Below are 23,255 nucleotides of genomic sequence, written 5' to 3'. Positions count from 1 at the left end.
AATCTGATGGTAGCTCTAGATATTGTTTTTTTTTTTTCATGTGGTGAAAACCGAACACAAATAACCAGCCTTTAGGTCACCAAGAAAAAAAAAAAAAAAACTTTATTACCCATTTGGAGTAGTTTACCAGTGTTATGCTCTTGCACAAGTCAAATGTACATAACAGGACTGCCATCATTGGTATTTACAAAGCAGTCGTATTGGAGATTAGTGCAGCGGAATGTGATTGAGAGCCTGTGGGGTGGGGGGGGGGAAGAAAGTGTTCAGCGTGGCTGACATGCATCGCAGACTAGAAACGAGTTAAACATGTTTTGAGACAAACTGTGCTAAGAGCACCTGGGTTCATCTCAGTTTGCATGATGTTTCAGTTTTACCCAATAAATGCTGAAATATTAACTTAAATCACAAGCTAAAGAAAAGATTAGTCAGAATGTAACTTATACCCTACTGAAAATGCTTTGAATATATTAAGAATTTAAGGTTACAATGTAGCTGATTTGTATCTCAGACAAACTGCAGACAATATGACTGATGTGTAACAGATGAGAAACTAAATCCATTCAAACACACAAGTTAAATGTAAGAACTGCAAAATAGGCACATATGGCAGATGATACACACACGTTACAGTAAATGTTCTTAACAAAAGACAGGAAACCAGTACAATCAAAAAATCATGTGCAAATCATAAAGTGAACTTCGGTCATTGCGAAAGGAATTGAGTGCTATACACTCATCATAAAATACACACCACAAAACGATCAAGTATAGCTTTGTTTTGCAAACTAAGATGAGCTGTGTGTATGTAATGCTTACGTCCTTTCTCTTTTGGTGTGCTGGATTTCGCAAGCATTGTGTCCCTTGTTCAAAGAGCATGCAGAGGTGAGGGTAAACGCAACTGATAACCGATTCAAACTCACACCAGAAGAGCAAAATATGCACACTTTTGATATAGTTTTCTTTTTTCATAGCACTGTCAACATGAAAAGAAAACAATATGAAAAGACTGCAATGGAGTTGGGTAAGCACGTTGCAGGTTGGTTATTAAAGCAGCCACATACAGCAGACTAGACCTAGACACACATGATTCATTTAGAGCAAAGCATACACACGTTACACTGACTGAGCATGAGCGTAATCCAAGGAAAAATAATTAATGCCAATTAAAGAAAGTACAATGTGTTTAAAAAGGAAACCGGGCGTATGCAGCTCGTTGAGTCGGAGAGTCGGTTTAGGAAGGAAGCTGAGCCTGAAAGCGAGAGTCTGTCAGGTTGGGGGTAGTGTTTAAATGCTATAGGTTCCCCCACGTCTCTGGAGGGGGAAACTGTTCTAGACTGCCGCTCTCGCTGTGCTCCTGCTCTCCCATGGTGAAGGTTAGTCTGTACTGCAGCTGCACTTTCTCCTGAAGCACAAACAAAGAGAGGTGGATTGAATTATAGTTCTCTGTACGTATCTCACTGTCATGAGTCAGAAGCACTACTCAGAGATATAACTGATAACTACAGACTGATCACAGCTCCCAGGACCGGAGGTGGTGAAATCATTTCAGTGGCATTTTTGTTTTTTTCCCCCAGTTGTTTTCTATTGTATTTTTTCTATTGTTGTTTCTATATAGTATTGTATGCAATTTCATTTCTTCTACTTGGTAGCGTCACTTTTTTATAATGCACCTTAGCGCCAATCGAGCTGTAGCTTGACATACTCTGCTCATTCTGACAATACATACTGTCACAGTCTGCGACGAAAACTGTAAAGTGTTTCTCAAGGGATTATTTCCTTTCAGAGACTTTCCATTTCATGCTGTAGTTGTCGGCAGAGTGTCTGCTATTATCGTATCTAACAGTGAAAAAGAAATAACATTAAGACAAACACTTGACAAAACCAATCAAGGAGCTTTACAATCTGTACAGCATAAGAAACCCTCTGACCCTCAGAAGTAAGACTTTGTGGTTACTGTCCTGCTTGAGCAATTTAAGTCCAGTGGAAGGTGATTTTCATACAGTTTAGACACAAAAGGGAGGAGCTTTTAAAAAGGAGAATTCCGGTCGATTTCAACACGTAGCTCTGTTTGTAAATTTGGAGTGCTGTCAGTAGTGAGAAAAACGAAAACAATCGGTGCTGCCTACACCGTGTTATCCTCCTGCTACAGCAGCGAGTGCTTAGGGACCGTCTACAAAGTACAACACCGAAAAAAGATACAAAAATATGTATTAATTTAATGATTAAATAAGGTAGTGTCTCCAAACTTACCTCAAGTATAACTTGTCTCCTGCTACAGTACTTACGTACTACCTATTTTTGAAAATATGTTTGTATCTCTTTTCGGTGTTGTAGTTTGTAGACGGTCCCTAAGCACTCCTCTTGCCGTCTCAACACCGGAACTAAACAGAGCTGAATTAACACAACTTTCATGCATTTCTTTCGCATCTACTGCAGTCAGATTCACTGTGTTCACTCGGAAGGAATCACCTCACATGGGTAGGCACTTTTAATGACATTTTGAACATGTTAAGAGGCTAAAAACAAGTTTAAAGACTCCTGGGTGTTAAGTGTAACAGGAGGATAACACGGTGTAGGCAGCACCGATTGTTTTCGTTTTTCTCGCTACTGACAGCAAATTAACAAGTTAACAGAGCTACGTGTTGAAATCAACCGGAATTCTCCTTTAAGGGAGAAACTCGATGTCTAGATACAATAGGTAAAAATGTGTGCGTACCTTGTTTGGGTTGGCCAGCAGCAGGATCTGTGTGACAGCAGCAGGAGGAAGGATGGGGTTGAAAGCTGGGAGCTCTGTTCCTGATGGGGGCTGCAGCTTCACTGCCATAGACTACAGTTGAGAAATGAAATCAAACAACATTCTTTCTTTACTGAGACAGTTAATCGGCTGCAGTGGTTCAGCAACAACTGTATCTAATGGGAGACGAAGGCCACGAGGTGTCTTACTGCTGACCTTTGGAGCCGTGGTGTGGAAGTTTATGTCCGTGACGGGGACAGGAGCAGATGACAGCATGGAGATGATCACCACCAGCACATCGGGACGAGACGGAGGCGAGTCGCGAGCAAAGTGAAAGAGAACCCGCAGACTGTGTCCGTCAAAAACAGTCACGGGTAACAGACTACCTGGAGAGAGAAAGGACAGAGAGAGATAGAGGCGAGAGAGAAGAGGAGGTGAGCATATAACAATTCTGTACTTTCTAGGTGCACGGAAGCATGAAGCCGTCAAGCTCACTTACTGGGCTTAATGGATTCTAGCGGTACAAAAACATCAGTCAGGGTGACTTCTGCAGAAGGAGTGTCATTGTGAGTGGGGGACATGTCCAGCAACGTGACTGCAGGGCTGGGCTGAGAGTTGGGGAGGGGTGGCGGATGTTCAGCGGCGAAGGTTGGGATGGGGTTCGGGGTGATGTTGTGGCCAGACTTGCTCTGGAGATCTCTCAGAGTTGGTTTGCACTGCTGCTTGTCCCTGAAAACAGATCCATGAACAATTCATTTGTGTGCGCGCTTTTTAATTGAAGCTTCACAAATGTAACTGTGTGGACGGTTGTGAAAACTGAAAATGTTACGATATCTCCTTTCAATATTGGTTGGTTGAATTTAAAGACTTGACCCTTTAACTAAGTGCATAAGGAGACAAAACCTCTAAGGGGCATTTTGAGCCATGTAGGCAACCAAGAGTTACCTAAACAACAGCCAGAATGAAAATGTGAGGAGTAAAAAGTCAAAGCAGATAGCTGTTGTTTCTCCGATCAGTATAGAGTGCAGCTGTGTTCTAGGAATGTCCGATGTTTGAAAACTAGACAGAAATCCTTTACCAACAGCAGCTGCTACTGCAATAATCTATTTAAACTACACAAGCATATCAAAACGTGAGGTTTATTTCCCCACAGTAATGTGGCAGTAGTGTAAGTTAAATACCATTTGACCTGCAGGCCCTCTGGAGGCAGGGACTGCTGCATCAGTGTCTTTCCCAGCAGCTCCAGCTCGTCCAGGGCCGAGTTCCCGGGGGTGGAGCCAGACGAGAGGGGCTGAGAGTAGGAGGGCGGGTCTGGACTCAGGAGGAGACTGGGTGCTGCTGGGATGTCTGTGTCTATGCTGTCAGAGGACTGCAAGTAGAAAGTGAGAGTTAAATAGTGGCACAGATGTCTTGTTGATTATACTGGAGCTGTATTAAAAAAGGTATAGTAAGTGTGATGACCCACTCTGTGGGTGGCTCCTGGGTATTTTTCCCTGCAGGTGATAAGGAGGCAGTCCAAGTGGCGAGGTGTGGCGGGAGGATCAGCCACACCTGAATCCACTCTGCCCGATTGCCTTCTGTTTCCTATTTAAGATGGCTGGAGCTAAGCAGTTCAGAGCTCTCAGTCCACACAGTCAGTTGGGTTGTGTGAGAAAAAAAATAAAAAATAAATCTGGTGTTCCTATGCAGCCCTGGCTGTGTAAATGCCAGACAAACAGAAAGGTGCGCACAAGCCAAACAACACTATTCCAGCCAATCAGCAACATGCGGCGCCAGTTGCTTGTGCAAGCGAGTGATAGGGGAGGCCTCGTGTCAACGTGAACCGGGAAAGGCAGAAGCCTCCCGAGATTCCAAAGGAACGGAAACTGATGAGGGCTCTCTTCCTGATGGACAAGTGAGTAACGTAGCTTTGCGGTTTCACTGTTTGCTGTTTTCAGCAGGTCAGTTTAACCTCGTCCGTTTGCTATTGTTTGTGATGGCTGCTGCCAACTGGCTGGCTTTACCGAACTAGCGGCAGTTTGCTAATCCACAACCTAACGTGAGCCAACATCGATTCGGACATATTTCGTTTAGTCAGCAGAGATACTGGCAGAAATGTTTCACGGGTCGCTATAACAATGCACGTCCACGTATCTGGGGGGCAGAGCTTCTGAAGGGAGGGGGGTTGTATTTGTTAGATATAGATTTTTATTGATCCCCAAAAAAAAGGGAAATTCCAGTGTTGCAGCAGCAAAAATATCAGACACACATACAGAATATACATGAAGTAAAAGGATACAATATACATGAAATAATAGGCTAGAATATACGAACAAATAGTTGAAAATATCTATAAGTTGGGAATAAAAACTGTACAACTGTTTAAATAGTATTGATAAAGCTGTAGGTAAACAAACATTGTGCAAGTTGCAATTAGTGCAGTTGTGATGTCTATGTTATCAGATATCAACAATCTTTGGACAGCATCGCTTACTGCACCTTTTAAAAGCGATGATGCCCATTGCCTTGAATTTTATAAAGTTGTGAAGAAGTGCGTTTGACAAATGACGTCAGTGTAACAGATATAATAATAATAATAATAATAATAATAATAATACCTGGAAGGAGTCCCAGGCTGTGGAGTCCTCAGGCTGGGAGTGAGGGTTGGAAGCGTGTGTTCCTTCACTTAAACCTGTTGGAGCAGCACTAGTTAGGACTGTGGTTCAACTCCTAGAGAACTCCACACAATCTCTATTAATATTCTGCATACGACGTATTGGTGTCTGACAGGCGGTTACCGAGTGACATGAGCTCGTCGTCGAGGAGACTGATCCCCATCTCCTGCGAGGGGGCGTTGAGGCTGTCTGTTGGAGTGGGAAACTCTGGGAAGGACGGAGGCGACTGTGGCGACGTGTCCAATCCTGACAGATCCAGCAGTGCCGTCCCTCCTCCTGTGAGAAATGGATTTAAAAAAAATAAATTAAAAAGACACCAGGAAAGTTTTAAATCTACAAATGTTTCTGCATTAAAAAAACGGTTGTAGACTGATCATGATCAGTAATGCGTTTCTGTGCTCAGTGCTTCACCCACCTGTTTGTTTCTGTGCGTTTAATGTGTTGTTGCCGTTTACTATTTCCCCCTTCACCTGCTGTTTGTACTGGTTGATGATGTGAGTCAGGCTGTCGTTGGCCTGCAGGATCTCCGCTGTGGAAAGACATGAGAAAATACTCCTTATTGTTTTCAGTGTTCCAAGAAAAGTCAGACGTGACGTCTGTCCTGCTGGGCAGCGGGGTGAACTAGAGCTTAGAAATTAGAGATCCAAACCAAATCAGAACACAAAAAAATATGTTTTATGCAAAAATCTTTCAAGCAGAAGTAAAGGAACATTGCTTAAACGTATTCAATACGAGATTTAGCACTGGGTTTCCCCAAAAAAAAGAAAAAAGGATACTAGGGAATATGGTGAACCTCAGCAGCTCTATGGACTTGAGAGGAGAAATAAATGCAAAGTTTCTCCAATAAGCCAACTGTAACTATCCAACCAAGTTGATTATCTGTATTTTTCAATATTTTACAGTGAATTGCAAATGGCTCGTGAAATAATTAAAGAAAACGGCGTTCCTGGATATCAAAGATCCATGCAGGACAATGACAGTAAAGACACTTAATGTGTAGTATGTAAAGAGTGTTGTAATGAATGCTCATTTTCAGGTTCATAATTGTATTTAGAGGTTATATCAGAATAGGTTACACCATATTTTTTGTTGTACTGCACATTGCTGCAGCTCCTCTTTTCACCCTGTGTGTTGAGCTCTCTGTTTTAGCTACAGAGTGAGACCTCTCACTTCTGTTCTATCTTTGTTGGGAGTCGCACATGTGCAGTAGCTAGGTAAGGACTACTAGCCAGTCAGAAGCAGAGTATGAGGGCGTGCCCTGACAGTAGCTAGGTAAGGACTACTAGCCAGTCAGAAGCAGAGTATGAGGGCGTGTCCTGACAGTAGCTAGGTAAGGACTACTAGCCAGTCAGAAGCAGAGTATGAGGGCGTGCCCTGACAGTAGCTAGGTAAGGACTACTAGCCAGTCAGAAGCAGAGTATGAGGGCGTGCCCTGACAGTAGCTAGGTAAGGACTACTAGCCAGTCAGAAGCAGAGTATGAGGGCGTGCCATGCTAGCAGCTAGGTGAGCATTATAACGTGTGTTCCAAAGTGACCACGTTTGTCTCTGAAGTAAAGGCTGGACTACAATAGAGCTGTTTGGAGCAGTTTGTGAACAGTGTTTTCTGTTGGAGATGGTAAGTCCCTTTGGGGTGGACTTTGGGCTTTTTCACTTTGTAAACCTATAACGTGCACAAAAAAGGTATATAACACAATAAAGGAAAGGGGGGAAAAAAGCCAAAAAGCATAATATGAGCACTTTAACACTGATTGGCATCAGCTTTTAATGATCAATAGCTCTTATGTTTAGTATCTTTTTTTATTGTTTATATCTGGTGCTCTTATCAGACACAACTTTGAAAGAACAAGGAAGGCCGAGTTTAGTGTCTTGTTGGAGGCCTCTAAGATGGAGGATAAACACCAGTTTCACGTTGTTATAAATTACCTTTTGCGTCTTTTTCTCTGCCTGCTGAGGACTATTAGAGCTAAAGACATTTCTGCAGCAAATAAACAAGGAGGGGTCATTCCTTTTTTCATGAGAAATAACGGCAGATGAATAAAAGTAATGCTCACCCAGAGCCTCGTCGTTGTCCTCCGTATCACTTGCCAGTCTGAACAGTGTTGGCCTCATTTTCTCACAGCGCTGGTACAGGTCCTGACCACACACACACACACTATATTAAATACCTTCAAATCAAATTTCTGCCTCTATACACTGAACGGTCTGGATCTCCCTCCGATCAAAAGCGTCTTTCAGTTCACCTGTAAGAGTTCGGCGTTGCTCTGATTGTCGGTGGTGCTGTCGTAGTCCTGCAGAAGCTGAGAGAGCAGAGTGACGCTCTCCTTCACCTCCTGAATGGTGTTCACTCGCTTTGACACTTTCTCTGCTCGCTTCTGATCCTGCGACAGACGAGAGACAAAAATCAGACGGCACACGTAGCAGGGGGTGACCACAAACGTGCATGTTGTGTACGAAAATGATACATGCATGGAGCAAGCTGCTGAAACCTAAAATAGCAACACAAAAACATAGCCAAAGGCACGAATGGGGTGGCCAGGTTATGTCAGTTGGTAGAGCAGGCGCACATACGCTACCGGTCAAAAGTTTGGGGTCACTTAGAAATTTTCATTCCACTCCATTACAGACAGAATACCAGCTGAGATCAGTTGCATTGTTTCTTTAATCAGGGCAGCACTTTTCAGATTACATCATGTTTACATAATTGCAAAAGGGTTCTCCAATGTTTTCTCAGTTAGCCTTTTAAAATGATATCAGATTAGTAAACAGAATGAGCCTTTGGAACATTGGATGAATGGTTGCTGATGATGGGCAATGTAGATATTGCATTAAAGATCAGCCACTTCTTTCTACAACAGTCGAGAACCCTTTTGCAATTATGTAATTAGATGATGTAATCTGAAAACTGCTGCCCTGATTAAAAAAAACAATGCTACTGATCTCAGCTGGTATTCTGTCTATAATGGAGTGGAATGGAAATTTCTAATGACCCCAAACTTTTGACCGGTAGTGTATATAGTGCTCCTCGACGCAGCAGCCGTGGGTTCGACTCCGACCTTCGGCCCTTTGCTGCATGTCATTTCCTCTCTCTCTCCCCTTTCATGTCTTCATATGTACTGTGAAAATAAAGGCCTAAAAATGCCCCAAAAATAATCTAAATAAAGGCACGAATGGGGAGGTACGGCCAGGTCAGGGAGAGGCCATTGGAAAACTACTCTGCTAGTGACACACAACACCCTCCAAGGCAACCAAGCCACTTTCTCAATTACAGTAGCTAATGTTTCTGCCATGGGTGTAGCACTCTGGTATTTAACTCCTTTTCCTAAAAATCACACACGACTGTGCAGCGGTAAGAAGTGAAGGTGCAGTTTATGTAGAACCGAAAGGTGCAATTTATAGAAAAGGAGTTAGGAAGGAAGAGAAGGAAACAGGTTTACCTCTTGGACCATTTCCTTGATGAGTTTGTTGGCAGCTTTTAGGTCATCAGGGTGCGAGCTATTCAACAGGCGAGACAACATCTGACAAAGCAGGCAGAGACAGGCAGAGTTCCCATGGTGAAAAATGAGTCAAGAGAATTCAGAAATCCCAAAAGGGGAATATGAGCACAATCATGACAGCATGCACGGTGGGTAGGAAACTGGCTCAGGTCACATCTATTCTCGTGTTGGAAAGCATCTTTTTATTATTGTGATTATTTTTCTTTTAACAGACAAGTCTTTACTTTTGACTTCTCCTCGTCCTCAAAAATCGCATTCTTGGGTCTGGGTGGAGGAAGGTTCAGTAGTTTGTCAGGTGGCAGCTCTGGGTCTTGTTTAATAATACCTGATTTACAAACACAGAATATGAAAAAGAAAGAGGAGTTAAATGCTTCCAATCATTACTTATCACTAATTATTGTTCGTTGCTTTAGCCATTATTACTATGTAAAGAATTTAACAAAGTTCATCTTAAAGCTATAGTGCGTAGTTTCTGTCACCCCCATGAGGAATTCTAAGTAATGACGACAACAACCACATGATACAAGTCTCCAGATCACGTACCCCCCCCCCCCCCCCTCCACACAGTTGCTAGTAGCCAAGGAGGACATGGAGGATTAAAAAAAAAAAACTCTTCAGAAGAAGTCATTATCTTCACTCAAATTTCTGCGTGTGAAAGTCACGGGACGCCACAATCTTCTGAACATAGCCATACTGAGAAATACAGAGAGAGTTGTGTGGAGCTGATACTCTTAATTAGCTTTGTAGCATCTCATTTTGCAGCGGCTTGAATGTAACGGACGTTCATTAATATCAAAAAGTTACGCACTAAAGCTTTAAAAAGTGACTATGGCTGCAACCTTTCATCCCCTCCAAACAACTTTAGAAGTTAGCCTCCCACCTTGTTTCTTCAGCATCTGATAGGCATCTGAGATCTTGGCCTCCTCGGGTAACCCCAAAGTCCAGCTAAAGATCAACTCCAAAACCTTCTTTTTTACTGGCTCTGGTGACCGGGAGCCCAGGTACTGAGTGGGGGATTGAGGACAAACAAGCGAGTGATTTACACACAACAGACGTGATTAACAAAAATAAAATAAAAACTGTCAAAAACAAAAGATACACACAGAAAGTCTTACCTTTGGAGAAACTACTTTGATGAGTTCATTGAGAAAACGGAACTTGCCCACTTCACTGTGAAACCTTTTCCCACAGTTTTTCATACACGTCTCCAGAACCTAGACGAGAAAATACAAATTAAACAATTTGAAAACTGCAACATCATGCTCTAAAATGTCACTTAAAACTATTTAAACCATATTTAGACAAACTGTTAAGGTGAATTTAGGTTTCTTTCTGTTACATTACTGTATATTCCTGACAATATAATGAAAACCTAACATCATCATCTACTACATGCTTCTGATTTAGGGTTTGATGCATATTGGTTTTGGGAGCCCATAGATAATGTGTGGATGAAATCTGCCAAAAGTTGAAATCTTAAAGCAGTAAAACAATAAGAAATCTAAAAACCAAAATTTAATTAAAGCTGCAAGCAGCGATGGACGGGCCCTCGCTCCTCGGCGCGCGTCGGGGTCACCGGCGGTCGCCGCTCCTTGCGACCGTGCATTTGCTCACTCAGACACCGCAAATCGTCACCAATGAAAAGGGAACTCCCTGCTGCGTTCAATGATACCTCACACAAGACTCTACCTTAGATGGTTCAAATGTTATGAAAGGGGGCGTGGCTTAAGCATAGGGGGCGGGCCAAACCATCACCAATGAAGAAGGAACTCTCTGCTGAGTTCATTGATACCTCACACAATGGTCAACCTTAAATCGTTCAAATGTTATGAAAGGGGGCGTGGCCTGAGTAAGTGGGCGTGGTTATATTATAGGGGCCGGCTCATTATCACATGTAGACCACACATTATAAGTTTCATGTAAATCGGATGATGTTTGTCATATAAGGCGCATTTCCTGTTGCCAGCGGGGGGCGCTATGACCAAAAGTCAAATATGGCCTGTAGGTGTCCTCAGGCCTGGACCCTTGTCAATCTTGAGAATTTTCGGGCAGATACGACAACGTACACTCAAGTTACAACAATTTATTTGTTCATCACTCAACACTCAAAATGGCCGCCACGCCACGCCCACACCGTCAGACGAAAAGTTTTTCTTTTAATAACTTTTCATCTTTAAGGTGTTGGGATGATAGAGACCAAGTTTGAAGTACATCGGATGAAATCTCTAGGAGGAGTTCGTTAAAGTATAGCACCTTGACTTTTAGGCCTACTTCCTGTTGCCACTAGGGGGCGCTATGACTTTAAGTAAATATCGGCCTTTATTTGTCCTCAGGGTTGGACTCTTATGAATCCTGAAAAGTTTCGAGCCAATCGGACAATGTACACTCGAGTTACACCCACTTCCTGTTTCGGCGGTGAAACGCACAAAATGGCCGCCCCGCCACGGCCACGCCCTATGACGAAAAGTTTTTCTTTTAACAACTTTTCATGTTTAATGTCTTAAGATGGCACAGACCGAATTTGAAGTTGATCGGATGAAATCTCTAGGAGGAGTTCGTTAAAGTACGACATGTGGAAATGGCCAAAATCGCACTAATTTCGAACTTTGAAATCAAAATGGCGGACTTCCTGTTGGGCTTAGGGTATGGCTTCAATGACGTTTTTTGTACATCTTGACATGATACATATGTGTACCAAGTTTCGTGAGTCTACGTTAAACGCACTGCAGGGGCTCAATTTTTTTAACATTGTAGGGAGCGCTAGCGAGCCATTTTTGCGCGCATATTCCCGAAACCCTTAAAATACGTAAATTTTCACCAGACTTGAAGCGACCGCCAAATTTGGTGAGTTTTTGAATATGTTAAGCCCCTCAAAAAGCCAATTCATTTGCCGGGAAAATAATAATAATTCCTTCAGTTTCAATAGGGCCTTCGCTGCTGTCGGCGCTCGGGCCCTAAATATCCGTACAATTAGTGGGGTAGAAAATTAGTAGAGGCTTCGTAAAGTAGAAAAAAAACTAAACATTTGCACTAAAAACTAGGATTAGCAGTACAGAGGCAGCTGATTCTGGGTCAGATCTGAACTCACCAGCAGGGCCTGCATGGCCTCCCACTCCTGTGGGGACTGGATCTTGTGGGCCAGGAGCCTGGTGGCCAGCTGAGGTCTGGAAAACAAGTCACAAACCAAACTGAATGTCCAGAGCAGTTGAGGGGAAGTGAGCGAATGCAAGCGGGATCAACTGTGCTGCAAGTAGTGCTGAGCAAGATAACAATATCTAATATTTCCCTGTTTTACTGTTATCATACTGTGGAATAAAAAAACAGTTTTCAGTGTTTTAATGTAAAATTAACACTATCAATTAATGAATCGGATTGAGTTCTACAATAGTTGAGAATGACTGCTGAAAAATGTCAGGTCTGTTCAATTTCCCATTATTATGCAACCAAATAACCCGACAGACAACTTGAACATTGTTCATATCTAAAAAATAAATGTTTGCACTTTTTAAAAATCTTTACAGGCCTAATGTACAGAGATGAGTATGATTTTGTATTTTGCACACGCAGGTATTTAATTGAATACTGTACATGTGTAAATTTACATTCACCGTTCAGTTTAGTTAACAAAGAGGAAGGATTTCATTGATTTTTAAATTAATTAGGTAAACGACCACAGCTGGGGTCTCCAGGATTAATAGACTTGGCTCAGCAACAATCAGACCATGATGAATGTATGAAGCACAAAGAAAATGTCCTCTTACCCCTCCAAATCATTGTTGAGCTGGTCACAGAAGGCATGGATGCTACTCCAGTCTTCGTGTCTGTTCAGTGGGTTTGTGGCTCTGTCTGAAATGTTAGAAAATGGGATGCAAGACAACAGAGGAGATGCATGTTAGTTCAGCTTTACTGCATTATATCAATGTTATTATTCTGGTATTAGAATACATATGTCTGAGGTGTTGGTTACTGTTAAATCATGTATCTGTCTACCTGTTCAGACACTCAGCTGCTCTTTCTAAAACGAATGCAGTCTTTTTATATCAACTGGGGTTCCACATTTTTGAAACACCTCTGAATATAATTCAACAGAACCCCAACTAAAGCATTATAACTAGTGCTGGGCAATATATCTATTATATTGATATCGTGATATGAGACTAGATATCGTATTAGATTTTGGATATCGTAATATTGCATAAGTGTTGTCTTTTCCTGGTTTTAAAGGCTGCATTACAGTAAAGTGATGTCATTTTCTGAACTTACCAGACTGTTGTAACTGTTCTATTATTTACCTTTACCCACTTAGTCATTATATCCACATTACTGATGATTATTTATCAAAAATCTCATTGTATAAATATTTTGTGAAAGCACCAATAGTCAACACTACAATATCGTTGCGGTATCGATATTGAGGTTTTTGGTCAAAAATATCGTGATTTTTGATCTTTTCCATATCGCCCAGCCCTAATTATAACCTAGGGTTTATTGCACAACTTATGTATTATTATTTTTCTGTTGGTATTATTTGAGCTAGCAGTAACGTTAGATAAGCTGGCAACTGTGTGTATGTTGTTAATTTTCTCTTTTAGATTAAAAATTGAATGAGAGCATCAATATTTATACCCAAAATATCTTTACCTTTTATAGATGGAGATGTTGAGTCAAAATGTTTAAGCTTTTCACAATAAAGCCTAACGTTACATGCTTCCCGAGTGACTCCATGGTTTCAAATTAAAATTCTCTGTCACATTACCCCAGCATGCCAAAGTGCAGAGAAATATTTAGGGCAGGTGCTAAATAGTCACGGTGGCTAGCTGGCTGTCGGTAGTCACACTGTGTCACTGCCTCGCTCGTCTAGAACTTTCTTACGAGGCCATAGCTATGCAGTAATCATAATCTAACCCTTGTGACTAATATTGCTCCCCCCCCATCCCATGAACTTGTCGCCCACTACCTAGTTAAGCCATCGAGCCGCAAAGCTAAAGCTAGCTACAGCTGGCTGTGTAAGTTAGCCTGTGTTGTGTGTTGACAGCTGGCAGGCACAGCAGCTCCGGAGCTAACGTTAGCATCCGAGCCCCCTCTGCTGGGACACGTGCGGTGAGCTGTGATCTCATCTACAACAACTCGTGGATAATAATTTGTGAGTGTCCGGTTGTCCAGATAACACCTGCTCGGTAGAATAACGTTAAGTTTGAAATACTCACTGATACGAGACTCCAAACTCTCAGTGTCGGGCGGCGCAGCCATCACTGCGAGATTTATGTATGTGCGTCGGTCTCGCGACGGACGCAGGGGCACGTAATGGCAGAGGAAGAGACGCAGAACTAGAGTGTATAGAAGAAACATTTTATATTTCAAATCAAAGATTTTGAAGGTATTTGTACACTATTTATATACAGTGTGTAAACACTATGCCGTATTTGTTTTTAATTTGCATATGATAATTTGAATTAAGAACACTCGTTGGTGTTTTGGTGTAGGCCTTCTGGTGTAATGCATTAAATACATTGTTCTCTTTTAAACTGACATCTTCACTAACAGTTGTCATAATGTGTATTGTAATTATTTTTCTGAGTGTAATGTGCCAAGTCAAGGCCAATGTCTGTAAACAAATGTTGCATTTTAGCCACACGAGATTATCAAGTGTAAATGGTGTAAACTTGAATGGAAATAACCGTTCTAGTAAATCAATTTCTATGATTAGAAACTAGCGTCAAGCGAGCAAACTACCGGAGTCAAATTCTTTCAAAATTAAAGCAGGCCATTTAGTTCACGTCTCCACCACCAACGTATGACTATTTAAAGAACATTTAATTGGAACCAAGGTACACTTACTTTAGTTTAATCCCTACATCCCAACATGTCACGTTTCGCCTCTTAGGTCTTATTTTTGCAAGCCGCGAAAGTTAATGCTGCTTTAGTTTTCTAACTTGTTTGGCCGGAAGTGCTTTTTTTAACTTTACTGACCGACTGACAAAACCTTTTCAAAGTAACAAGTGTTTATGGTTTGTTGTAGGCTTAAACTAAGGCAATATATGTGATGACGGATTTAAATGGGCAAATTGCCTGTTTTGATAACATAAAACAATATATTATATCTGGCTGCCACGCTCTGAATAGAAAGAGAAGAGAAATGAAGTTGTAACCAGAAACCTCCCCTGCCTAATTATAGACAAAGATCCTCTAAACCTCTAAACCGTCTCTGTTATAGAGAAGCAGCAGCTCTGTGTCTCCCTCCAGCGGCAGCTATTGTGCACTTCAGTTCACTTAACGTGGACCACAACAACAAGGAGTACAGCAAGTAACGGGATTTGATATGTACGCCTCTTTTATGAAATCGACCAGGAGTCATCATCGGATCACTGCAGATGTTTTCAGGTTGCTCGTTGGAGGCTTGTGGTGAAAAGTTGCCGTGAGTGACATACAGAGACCGTTATTGTTGCTGAAACACTAAAGCAAGGTGAAGTCGCTCTACATGCGTGGGCACCTTTTTTGTTTTTATTTGACAACGTAATGGGGACAATATAACTTCCTTCCTGCTGCTTCACCAACTCTATGCACAAATCTGGCCGCAGATTAGCTGCAACAACAAAAACTAGCTGCAGGGTGAATGCTGGTTTGGTTTCCTGTTTCCTCCTCAAAGCCAAACAGTTGAATTTGATCTCCTCTAACTTATAAAGTGACATGTTCAGCCAGCCCACATGTCAAATCTCACCCAAGAAATGACATCCCCGAAGGCTGTACAAGAGTGGTGCCGCTCCACATGCGCAGGTTACCCCAATGTGGAAATAAAGAACATGTCAACCTCATTCAGAGATGGACTTGCATTCTGTGCCATCATCCACAAACATCGACCTGATTTGATGTAAGTAGACCGGTAGTTTCATAGAGCTGTGATGGCTGTGCAAACTCATGCGCAGCCAGGTGGACAAGGCCAGTGTAGGTGCATTATTTCTTTAGTGACACTGCATTTGTAAACCCATTGTTTGTCCTTATTTGTTTTCGGGTTCCTGTGCTGAAATTTATGTCTTCTAATCTGAGGCTGCACCAGATTGACTAATGTGCTGTCTAATCTGGAGTAGAGCAGGACCTGCACACTGTCTAATCTGCCCTCCTTTGCTTAATCTCTCTCTCTGTCTCTGCTTAACCTTTTTCTTGTCCAGTTTAATGGGATTAGTTGGTTTTGTTTTTACCTTTTACATACAGCTACTGAATTTGAGTCATCTAATTTAATCTCTGATATTGAACTGCATTTTGCTTGTGCAGTGCTCTGTCTGTGGAGTTCCTGGTTAACCGTCATTCACCAAATACGCAAACTTTTTTTGTGTGTGATTTTTGTCTTTTCATCATCAGTTAATCAATCTCTCCATTTTCCTCACCTTGCTCCAGAGATTTCAGCTCCCTCTCCAAAGATAATGTTTATCTAAATAACAAACTGGTGAGTCATGTCCATCTGTGTTTGCACCCAAGCCACAATGCAAGCATGTATCTCTCAACTCTGTTTTGGTGTTTATTTACCATTACTAACACTGTTTAAAAAAAAAAAAAAAAAAAAAAAAAACTCCCTTTTTACAGTCATCCTTCATCCTCTTTATCTTTCCTGGTTTCCTGTAGGCATTTGAGATTGCAGAGAAAAAGCTGGCCATCCCTGCATTGCTGGACCCAAAGTACATGGTTTCCACCAAGGTGCCTGATACTTTGAGCGTCGTCACCTACCTTTCCCAGTACTTCTACTTCTTCAACAGGAAGTCTTATGGTGTGCTGAGTATACTTCTGTTTTTATAGCTCTTTTATCAAATGAATTTATTCATAGCTACTTGTAGAAATCCACAAGCTAAGGTTTACTGTCTTGCTCAAAGGCACTTTATCATGGGACATGATTATTGACAGACACCAACAGGTTTCTGGGATTATATCTGTGATGCAAGGTACACAAATATATGCTCTTCGAGGAGTTACCTTTAAGTGGCTTTATTACCAGTATTTTGGGTGCGCTGTTCTCCTTTACTCTTTACATCACATGAGAGAAATATTCACAGCCCACACCCCTCCTCTACTCGAAGCAACTCAGTACATTTTTATCTTAAAAGTGAGACTTCCAGGTCTTTTTTTTTTATTATAAAGCCGGTCTAGGTGTTATATAAATACTGTGAAAGTATCAAAGCGCTCAATCCATAGAGAAATGCATACAGCCCGTATTCAGAAACTGTGCCTTTAAACGAGCCGTCAGGACTTCCATACGGTTGTGATGTCACAACTACACTATATATACAGGTAGAAAGTGCCACTACAGGGAGGTAACAGTCATTCCCTGGCTGCAATGACAGTGCAAAGTGCAAATGCGGAAGACGCTGGTCAATCAGAGTAGACTTTGCTTTTTCGGGAAGGGAGGCTTAAAGAGACAGACGCTAAAACGGAGCGTTTCAGGCGGAGGGTGAAACCAGCGGTATCGGGGAAACGGTATGAGAAGTAGAATGTGTTTTTTGAACTTTAAATCTTGTAAGCATGTTCTAGTCGAAACCCAAAATACAATCATGAATCTAAAATTAGCATAATATGGGACCTTTAAAGTTCTCGTTCACCAAACTGCTCTATTTTCATTTCTTCTGTTGACTTTGCAGCAGGTCTTGCCAGTTTGAGGTCATCACACGTCACTTTCTTGAACAACCTCACAAAAAGTAAAACTCCTGATGATCTGAACCCCCTGAAGGTAATTCTAAAGCACATATATTCCCAATGTAAACACACCTGTGTTCTCGTGCTCTTTGTCAGCTGATGGTTTCTCTTTTCTTCTCAGAGCCTGACTGATCTGGAAGCCAGTAGAGAAGATCGTTTATCCGACACAAGGCCACAAACAGTGTGTAGTTTGTGTTTTAAGCCTGTCCACCTTATACAGAGACATTTGACGGACGGAAAGGTCTACCATCGCAGCTGTTTCAGGTAACAGCACAGTTTGTAAGATAACAGCTGTTTGCTTTTTTTTTTGCTTCTGTTACTGTCTGGATCCAGATGTATGCAGTCTGTGTGTAGATCTGGTTGAATCGCGCAGCAGTTCACACATAAGAATGTGTTTCAAGTGACCACGGTGATGATATTTGACATCCCTTCTCACATATGGCTATAGCTGAAGGAATCTGTGCATGGCCATACAGCGCAAGAAGAGAACTGTTTGTTAAATCGTCAAAAAGGGGGGGCTGGGTGCAGGGGATATGTCCCCCCCCCCCACCAATATTTAGAAAAGGGAGATTTGTCCCCCTCAAAAAAATACTATATGAAAGAAGACCCACTCCCCAAAAGAGGTAAAAAAATAACCCTTCAGGAGGCTCAAAATGGGTATATATCCTTCTTTCCTGTAAATATGTTTCCATACGATTTCAGACACACCTATAGTGGACCATACCTTTTTTTTTTTTTTTTTTTTTAGCATTTTAGGCCTTTATTTGTATAGGACAGCTTAGACTTGAAAGGGGAGAGAGAGGGGGAATGACATGCAGCAAAGGGCCGCAGATCGGAGTCAAACCCGCGGCCGCTGCATCGAGGAGTAAACCTCTATATATATGGGCGCCCGCTCTACCAGGTGAGCTAACCAAGCGCTGATCCCACTGTTAAAAATCAACCTACACCCTTGATTTAGACATCCGTGCAGGTAAATTATGGGATTACCTTTTCTTTTCTGTTAATATGCGTTACGGATGCTTTCACAGCAACACATTTAACTTTTGTCTTTCAGGTGCAAAGTGTGCCACAGAACTCTTTTACCGGGGTCTTACACACAGGGAAGTGATGATGGCTCCTTGATCTGCACTCACCACACAACGGACAGCAAAAGTTCTGGTGTTGACCTCAATCAGCAAATTAGATGTACTGAGAATCGACCCAAATGTGAGTTTCAGGCAGGTTATTTTTCTGTGGATGGACTGGCTATCACCAGCGTCCCTCATTACACTAAGAAACTAGAGTCACAGGACAGACTGGTATGCAAAACACCAGAGCAAGACGGGAAAGATAGGTGGGAGAGGAGCACAGAGCCGAAAGACAGAGACTCAACCGTTGGACTGAAGAGCAAGGTAAAGAAGCCAGCGCCTCTTCATCTTCCTCCACCCAGTGTTGAAGACATGACTGTTGAAGGAGCTGGAAAAGCTGGACCTGCAACCTTTCTGGCAGAAAGCAAGATACAGCAGGAAGCGACAAAGACTCAAGAACCCTCTGAGCTGTCCTCGCCGCGTGTACAAGTGACAGGAGGAAGTAGTCGGCCGGTTCCAGCACCCAGGCGAATGCTAGACTCTTCTGTGGTCCCTGTTCCTGCACCCAGGACCAAAACTGCCCAGCCCACGAGCAGCTCCTCTGCTGCGGGTAAATAGACACTATATTATTTCACTGTCACTGCTCAGATTTTGATTGCTCTCTGCATTTTTTTGTACCATATGTTGATGTGCTCTTTTTTTGTTTTTCTCTGTTTCTCTGGGCAGGCAGTTCATCCAACCAAAATAAATGTTCACCCAACTCATCTCGCATGTGAGTGTACAGAAACATCTCTTTGCTGTTACACAGTATGCCTCTAAATGTGGGCAAAATCGTAAACGCTGCATAAAATGAGCGTTATAAAATGGGGTGATTTACCATAATGGTAATAATAATTACTGATTTCCTCACAAGTTCTTCCTCATCTCTTAAAGCACCTCTTGTCTTTCCCCTTGTAGCACAAGCCCGACCAGTCGTAGCCCTAAAGTGCAAACCAACCATCCATGGATAAGCATCGTCCATCCCGGACCCTGGATGCAACTGCCTCCCGCTCCGCCTCCAGTACCCAGGAGGTCATTGTACAGACCCAGAGTGCCTCCTCCTCCCAATCCCTTTGGACGGGAGGGGGATGAGGACACACAGGAGGAGGGCTCTAAACCTGAGCCTGCAGATCAAACTAAGCCCTCGGTGGCGGCTATCCATTCAGGGAACGGGGACACAGACGCTAAAAATACTGCCATTAAATCTACACCTGATGACAATGTGGGAACTTTGAGTGAACCAGCTAGAGATACTTCTAGTCAAATTGGCTTATCAGATTCGGATGAAACTGGAAATACGGGACATTCACCACCGGATGTGGCTGTGGCAGCAGCAGCAGGGCCGCATGCCACTTCAGATAAAGTGCAGAGTCACGTTTTACCCAGAAGTCTTTCTGTGCCAGCTATCACCTCTGCCCCCTCTCAAAGTTCCCTTTTGCATTTTGGCTTGACAGAGGCAGATGAATCTGATCAAGGCATGTCATGTCAAAGTAAGGTATGAAAAGAAATAGCTGTTAAAACGGCTAAAAATCATATCTAACATGAATTTTTTTTCTTCTGCAGTCACAGACTCATGAGCACAATACGTACTTCAAGACAGGCATATGAAGTTAAACTGGCCTACAATTTTCCATTTCTTTTATTTCCATTTTTAGCTGGCCTACAAAGAGAATCCATTTGATCGAAAACCTGCAATGTCCAAATCAAAGACCTTTCAGGCCCTCCCATCTACACGGGCCCCTGCCCCCGGACATGGCTTCCCACTCATCAAGAGGAAGGTACAATGGCTGGATATAGAACTCAAGAAGCAACTAACAATAATATAACTCAATAAATGCCTCCACGCTATCATTTTGAACCTTAATAGAAGGATTGGATGCAAACACGGTGATTTTAGCCCTCATCACAAGGTTCAGTCATTAGGGATTAATTGTTTTGGTGTAAATTTATTCTTGGTTTTGCAGAAATCCTGCACAGTATTTTTGGAGTGAGATATTACTGAGTCTTATATCTTCCTTGACAGGTGCAGACGGACCAGAATTTGTCCACGGAAGATCTGCAGGTGGAGATAAGAGAACTGGATAAACATCTGGAGGCCCTGGAGCAAAGAGGAGTCGAACTGGAGGGAAATCTAAGAGACTGCAAGAATGGTTCAACATATTGGTTTCTACTGCTAAACATGATTCACTGGCACAATATCACTGTTTTGGTGAATGCAGTGTGCATATACTGTATACTATGTAATAGGGATGTTGATGTGTCTGTTTAAATGACCCATCTTTTTTTATTCTTAGATAAAGAGGAGGAACAAATGCTAACGGAGTGGTTCTCTCTTGTCCATGAGAGACATGTTCTGGTGCGCAGAGAGACAGAGCTGGTTTATCTGTAAGTAGGCTACGCCAGGACGAGGATTTTGCTTTGCTAATTAAGACAAAATAAGATTAAAATAAGTTGTCCAGTATGTGCCGTTATTTTTCATTCCCACTGCAGTTTACTCTGCATCCCAACAGTTTAGTGAGTGTTGTAACGGGAGGTTTTCTTGAATTTTAGACATTTTGTGTTGTGTCTTTTTCCTAGGACAAAGCAGCAGAAGTTAGAGGAGAGACAGGCAGATGTGGAGTACAAGCTCAGGTGTCTCCTTAATAAACCAGGTCAGTGTGTTAATGGTGCATCACTTTGTCACTTTTTACAGCTAACATATCTGACAGATATAACAATTTTTTTTTATCTCAATAAGCAGGGGCATTGCTGGGGGGAAACTGTAATGATTCAGGGATCAATCATTCTTGAACTAGAGACCATTTATAATCGCATAATCAATAGACCAAAAATTGTAGTTTGCCCCCTAACCATACCACTTATCTGATGTGGGTATAAAGAGCTTCACAATAAAAATCACACACATACTCTGTGTTTTCCCTTGGTTTGTGGAAGACTTAGGTGCGCATATTTGGCAGGGTTTTTAGGCATCCTTTCTCAAAAACATGTCATTTTTTCAATTTAAAACAAAATGTAATTTCCTGATTACATTATGTCTCTTTGTGGGTTTTTGTCTCTTTGTAGGTTTTTGCGTCTCTTTATAGTCGTGTTGTGTCTCTTTGGGTCATGTGTGTTTTCTTTGGGGTTGTTTTGGGTCTCTGTTGTCATTTGGCGTCTCTTTATACTTGGTTTGTGTCCCTTTGTGGGAGTTTTGCATCTCTTTTTCACATCATTTTGGGTTGTTATTGTTACCATGTCTGCGTCTAAAACGTTGAAAAAGCTAGAGCAGATAATAAATATGTAACACTCAAAAGGCTTAAAGACAAAACTTGCTAAAGAAGTCCAACTACAATCATAAGATCTGAGAAAGTCTTTCAGTAACATTCATTCGGCCTAGTTGCTGCCCAAAACGGCTCGGGTGCTGCACCTAAACCTTATAATGGCAGGGAAAACCCTGCACACTATAAATATGTATATTTCTAAAAGCAAATAATTCCAGAGGTTTTTAAATTGTCCAGTTCTGTGCGTTTTACCGTCTGAGCTGAAACTGCCTTTGTGTATAGGTGAATAACCAAAAAATGAGAAACCTCAATGGGTACAGTTCCCTGAATGGGATGCAGTGCAAAAGAGTACTTTGTTTGGTTAACTGTCGCACGCCGTCGTCTTCACATTCAGAGAGCGACTGGAGTCCGGAGGATCGACGTCGAGAGCAGCAGCTGATGGATGAGCTGGTCGCCATCATCGAACAGAGGAACCAGATCGTCAGCAGCTTGGATCAGGACAGGCAAAGGTGCACAGAAGAAGAAAAAAATACAATGCATGGGGCTTAGATGTTGGAAAGTATAAATGCAACTTTGTTTTTCTGATTAGGGAAAGAGAAGAAGATATGCTTTTGGAAGCCATGATGAAGAACAAAGGTGAGAAAAGTTTAAAATCAAAAAGTTCCCCCTTAAAATAGCCTTTTTCATACCGTTGTGTGTCTTCTCCTGTCCCTGTCTTACTCTCCTCCCTGCTTGGAAAGAAGGCAGAGTAAAGGTATCCTTGGATTCCCTGAAACACATCAATGATCTATAAAAACTCATGCACGTTTCAAAAAACCTTTTTGAAAATGATAACCCATGTTTTACTACTGCACCTAACTGTGATATCTCTCCTCAGACCTCCAGAAGGAAGGACTTAAAGAGCTAAAGAAGTCAAAAGGAAAGTTCAAGCCCACAAAAATGTTTAAGATGCTGAACCATAAAGCAGAGGGCACCAAAGACTCCATGGACAAAAAGAGCTGACGGACTATCATGACTGGTGAAGCTCTCACAGAAAACCAACTCCTACTTTTGGATGATAAAGATAAGTGTTGTGGAATATGATCACAATATAAATATTATAATATGTTGAAGAGCAGCTCGGCAGCATAGATATATTACAATTAAATATTCTCTCAGCGCATACGTTTCAGTTTTATCAATGTACATTTTCTCTTTGGTTCTTTCCTCACCCTGTCTCCTGTATGCACTTAATATTTATGTTATTTGTATTTTTATTACATACTTGTATGCAATAAACATGTATTTGGGAAAGTTTTGTCTTGTCTATTAAGAAGAATTGTATACT

The 23,255-nt window shown here is 41.9% G+C and overlaps 2 protein-coding genes across 8 annotated transcripts; one reads left to right on the top strand and one right to left on the bottom strand.

The window, feature by feature from the left end:
* Positions 1-76: 76 nt before the first annotated feature.
* On the bottom strand, positions 77-14,204 carry LOC116065339 (ADP-ribosylation factor-binding protein GGA1-like). Its single transcript, XM_031320809.2, has 17 exons — positions 14,091-14,204; positions 12,645-12,729; positions 11,972-12,047; positions 9,999-10,097; positions 9,764-9,887; positions 9,108-9,208; positions 8,824-8,904; positions 7,630-7,767; positions 7,441-7,522; positions 5,804-5,917; positions 5,512-5,664; positions 5,332-5,405; positions 3,916-4,103; positions 3,234-3,463; positions 2,951-3,120; positions 2,717-2,827; positions 77-1,402 (listed from the first exon to the last, which is right to left on the bottom strand). Exons 1-17 carry the CDS (start codon positions 14,131-14,133, stop codon positions 1,292-1,294), a joined length of 1,980 nt encoding a protein of 659 aa, XP_031176669.1. The 5' UTR covers positions 14,134-14,204; the 3' UTR covers positions 77-1,291.
* LOC116065336 (MICAL-like protein 1) lies at positions 4,249-23,221 on the top strand. Of its 7 annotated transcripts, none has more exons than XM_035997170.1 (16): positions 14,859-15,751; positions 16,276-16,324; positions 16,501-16,642; positions 17,508-17,532; positions 17,563-17,596; positions 17,684-17,826; positions 18,617-19,239; positions 19,356-19,401; positions 19,587-20,163; positions 20,324-20,446; positions 20,692-20,818; positions 20,963-21,053; positions 21,246-21,319; positions 22,323-22,437; positions 22,518-22,564; positions 22,806-23,221. In XM_035997170.1, the coding sequence occupies exons 1-16, from the start codon at positions 15,588-15,590 to the stop codon at positions 22,928-22,930; spliced, it is 2,505 nt and encodes an 834-aa protein (XP_035853063.1). In that variant the 5' UTR covers positions 14,859-15,587; the 3' UTR covers positions 22,931-23,221. The 7 variants fall into 7 exon arrangements, with proteins under 7 accessions (XP_031176666.1, XP_035853063.1, XP_031176663.1 ...); XM_031320805.2 differs by having other exon boundaries at positions 14,860-15,751; positions 17,508-17,596; positions 18,617-19,034; positions 19,071-19,239; XM_031320804.2 differs by having other exon boundaries at positions 14,860-15,751; positions 17,508-17,596; positions 19,587-19,877; positions 19,908-20,163.
* The last annotated feature ends 34 nt before the right edge of the window (positions 23,222-23,255 follow it).

This window comes from Sander lucioperca, chromosome 21 (assembly GCF_008315115.2).
Source record: "Sander lucioperca isolate FBNREF2018 chromosome 21, SLUC_FBN_1.2, whole genome shotgun sequence".
NCBI lineage: Eukaryota > Metazoa > Chordata > Actinopteri > Perciformes > Percidae > Sander > Sander lucioperca.
This window is presented reverse-complemented; position numbering and strand designations above follow the sequence as displayed.

Bases quoted from the DNA above. Each gene is read 5' to 3' on its own strand.
- LOC116065336 (XM_031320802.2), top strand. From the start codon at position 15,588: ATGTCAAATCTCACCCAAGAAATGACATCCCCGAAGGCTGTACAAGAG. The intron at 21,320-22,322 runs GTCAGTGTGTTA...CTTCACATTCAG, and splicing joins GTGTCTCCTTAATAAACCAG to AGAGCGACTGGAGTCCGGAG. The intron at 22,565-22,805 runs GTGAGAAAAGTT...ATCTCTCCTCAG, and splicing joins AGCCATGATGAAGAACAAAG to ACCTCCAGAAGGAAGGACTT.
- LOC116065339 (XM_031320809.2), bottom strand. From the start codon at position 14,133: ATGGCTGCGCCGCCCGACACTGAGAGTTTGGAGTCTCGTATCA. The intron at 10,098-11,971 runs GTGAGTTCAGAT...TTTCTCGTCTAG, and splicing joins AGGCCATGCAGGCCCTGCTG to GTTCTGGAGACGTGTATGAA. The intron at 5,665-5,803 runs GTGGGTGAAGCA...CATTTCTCACAG, and splicing joins AAACGCACAGAAACAAACAG to GAGGAGGGACGGCACTGCTG.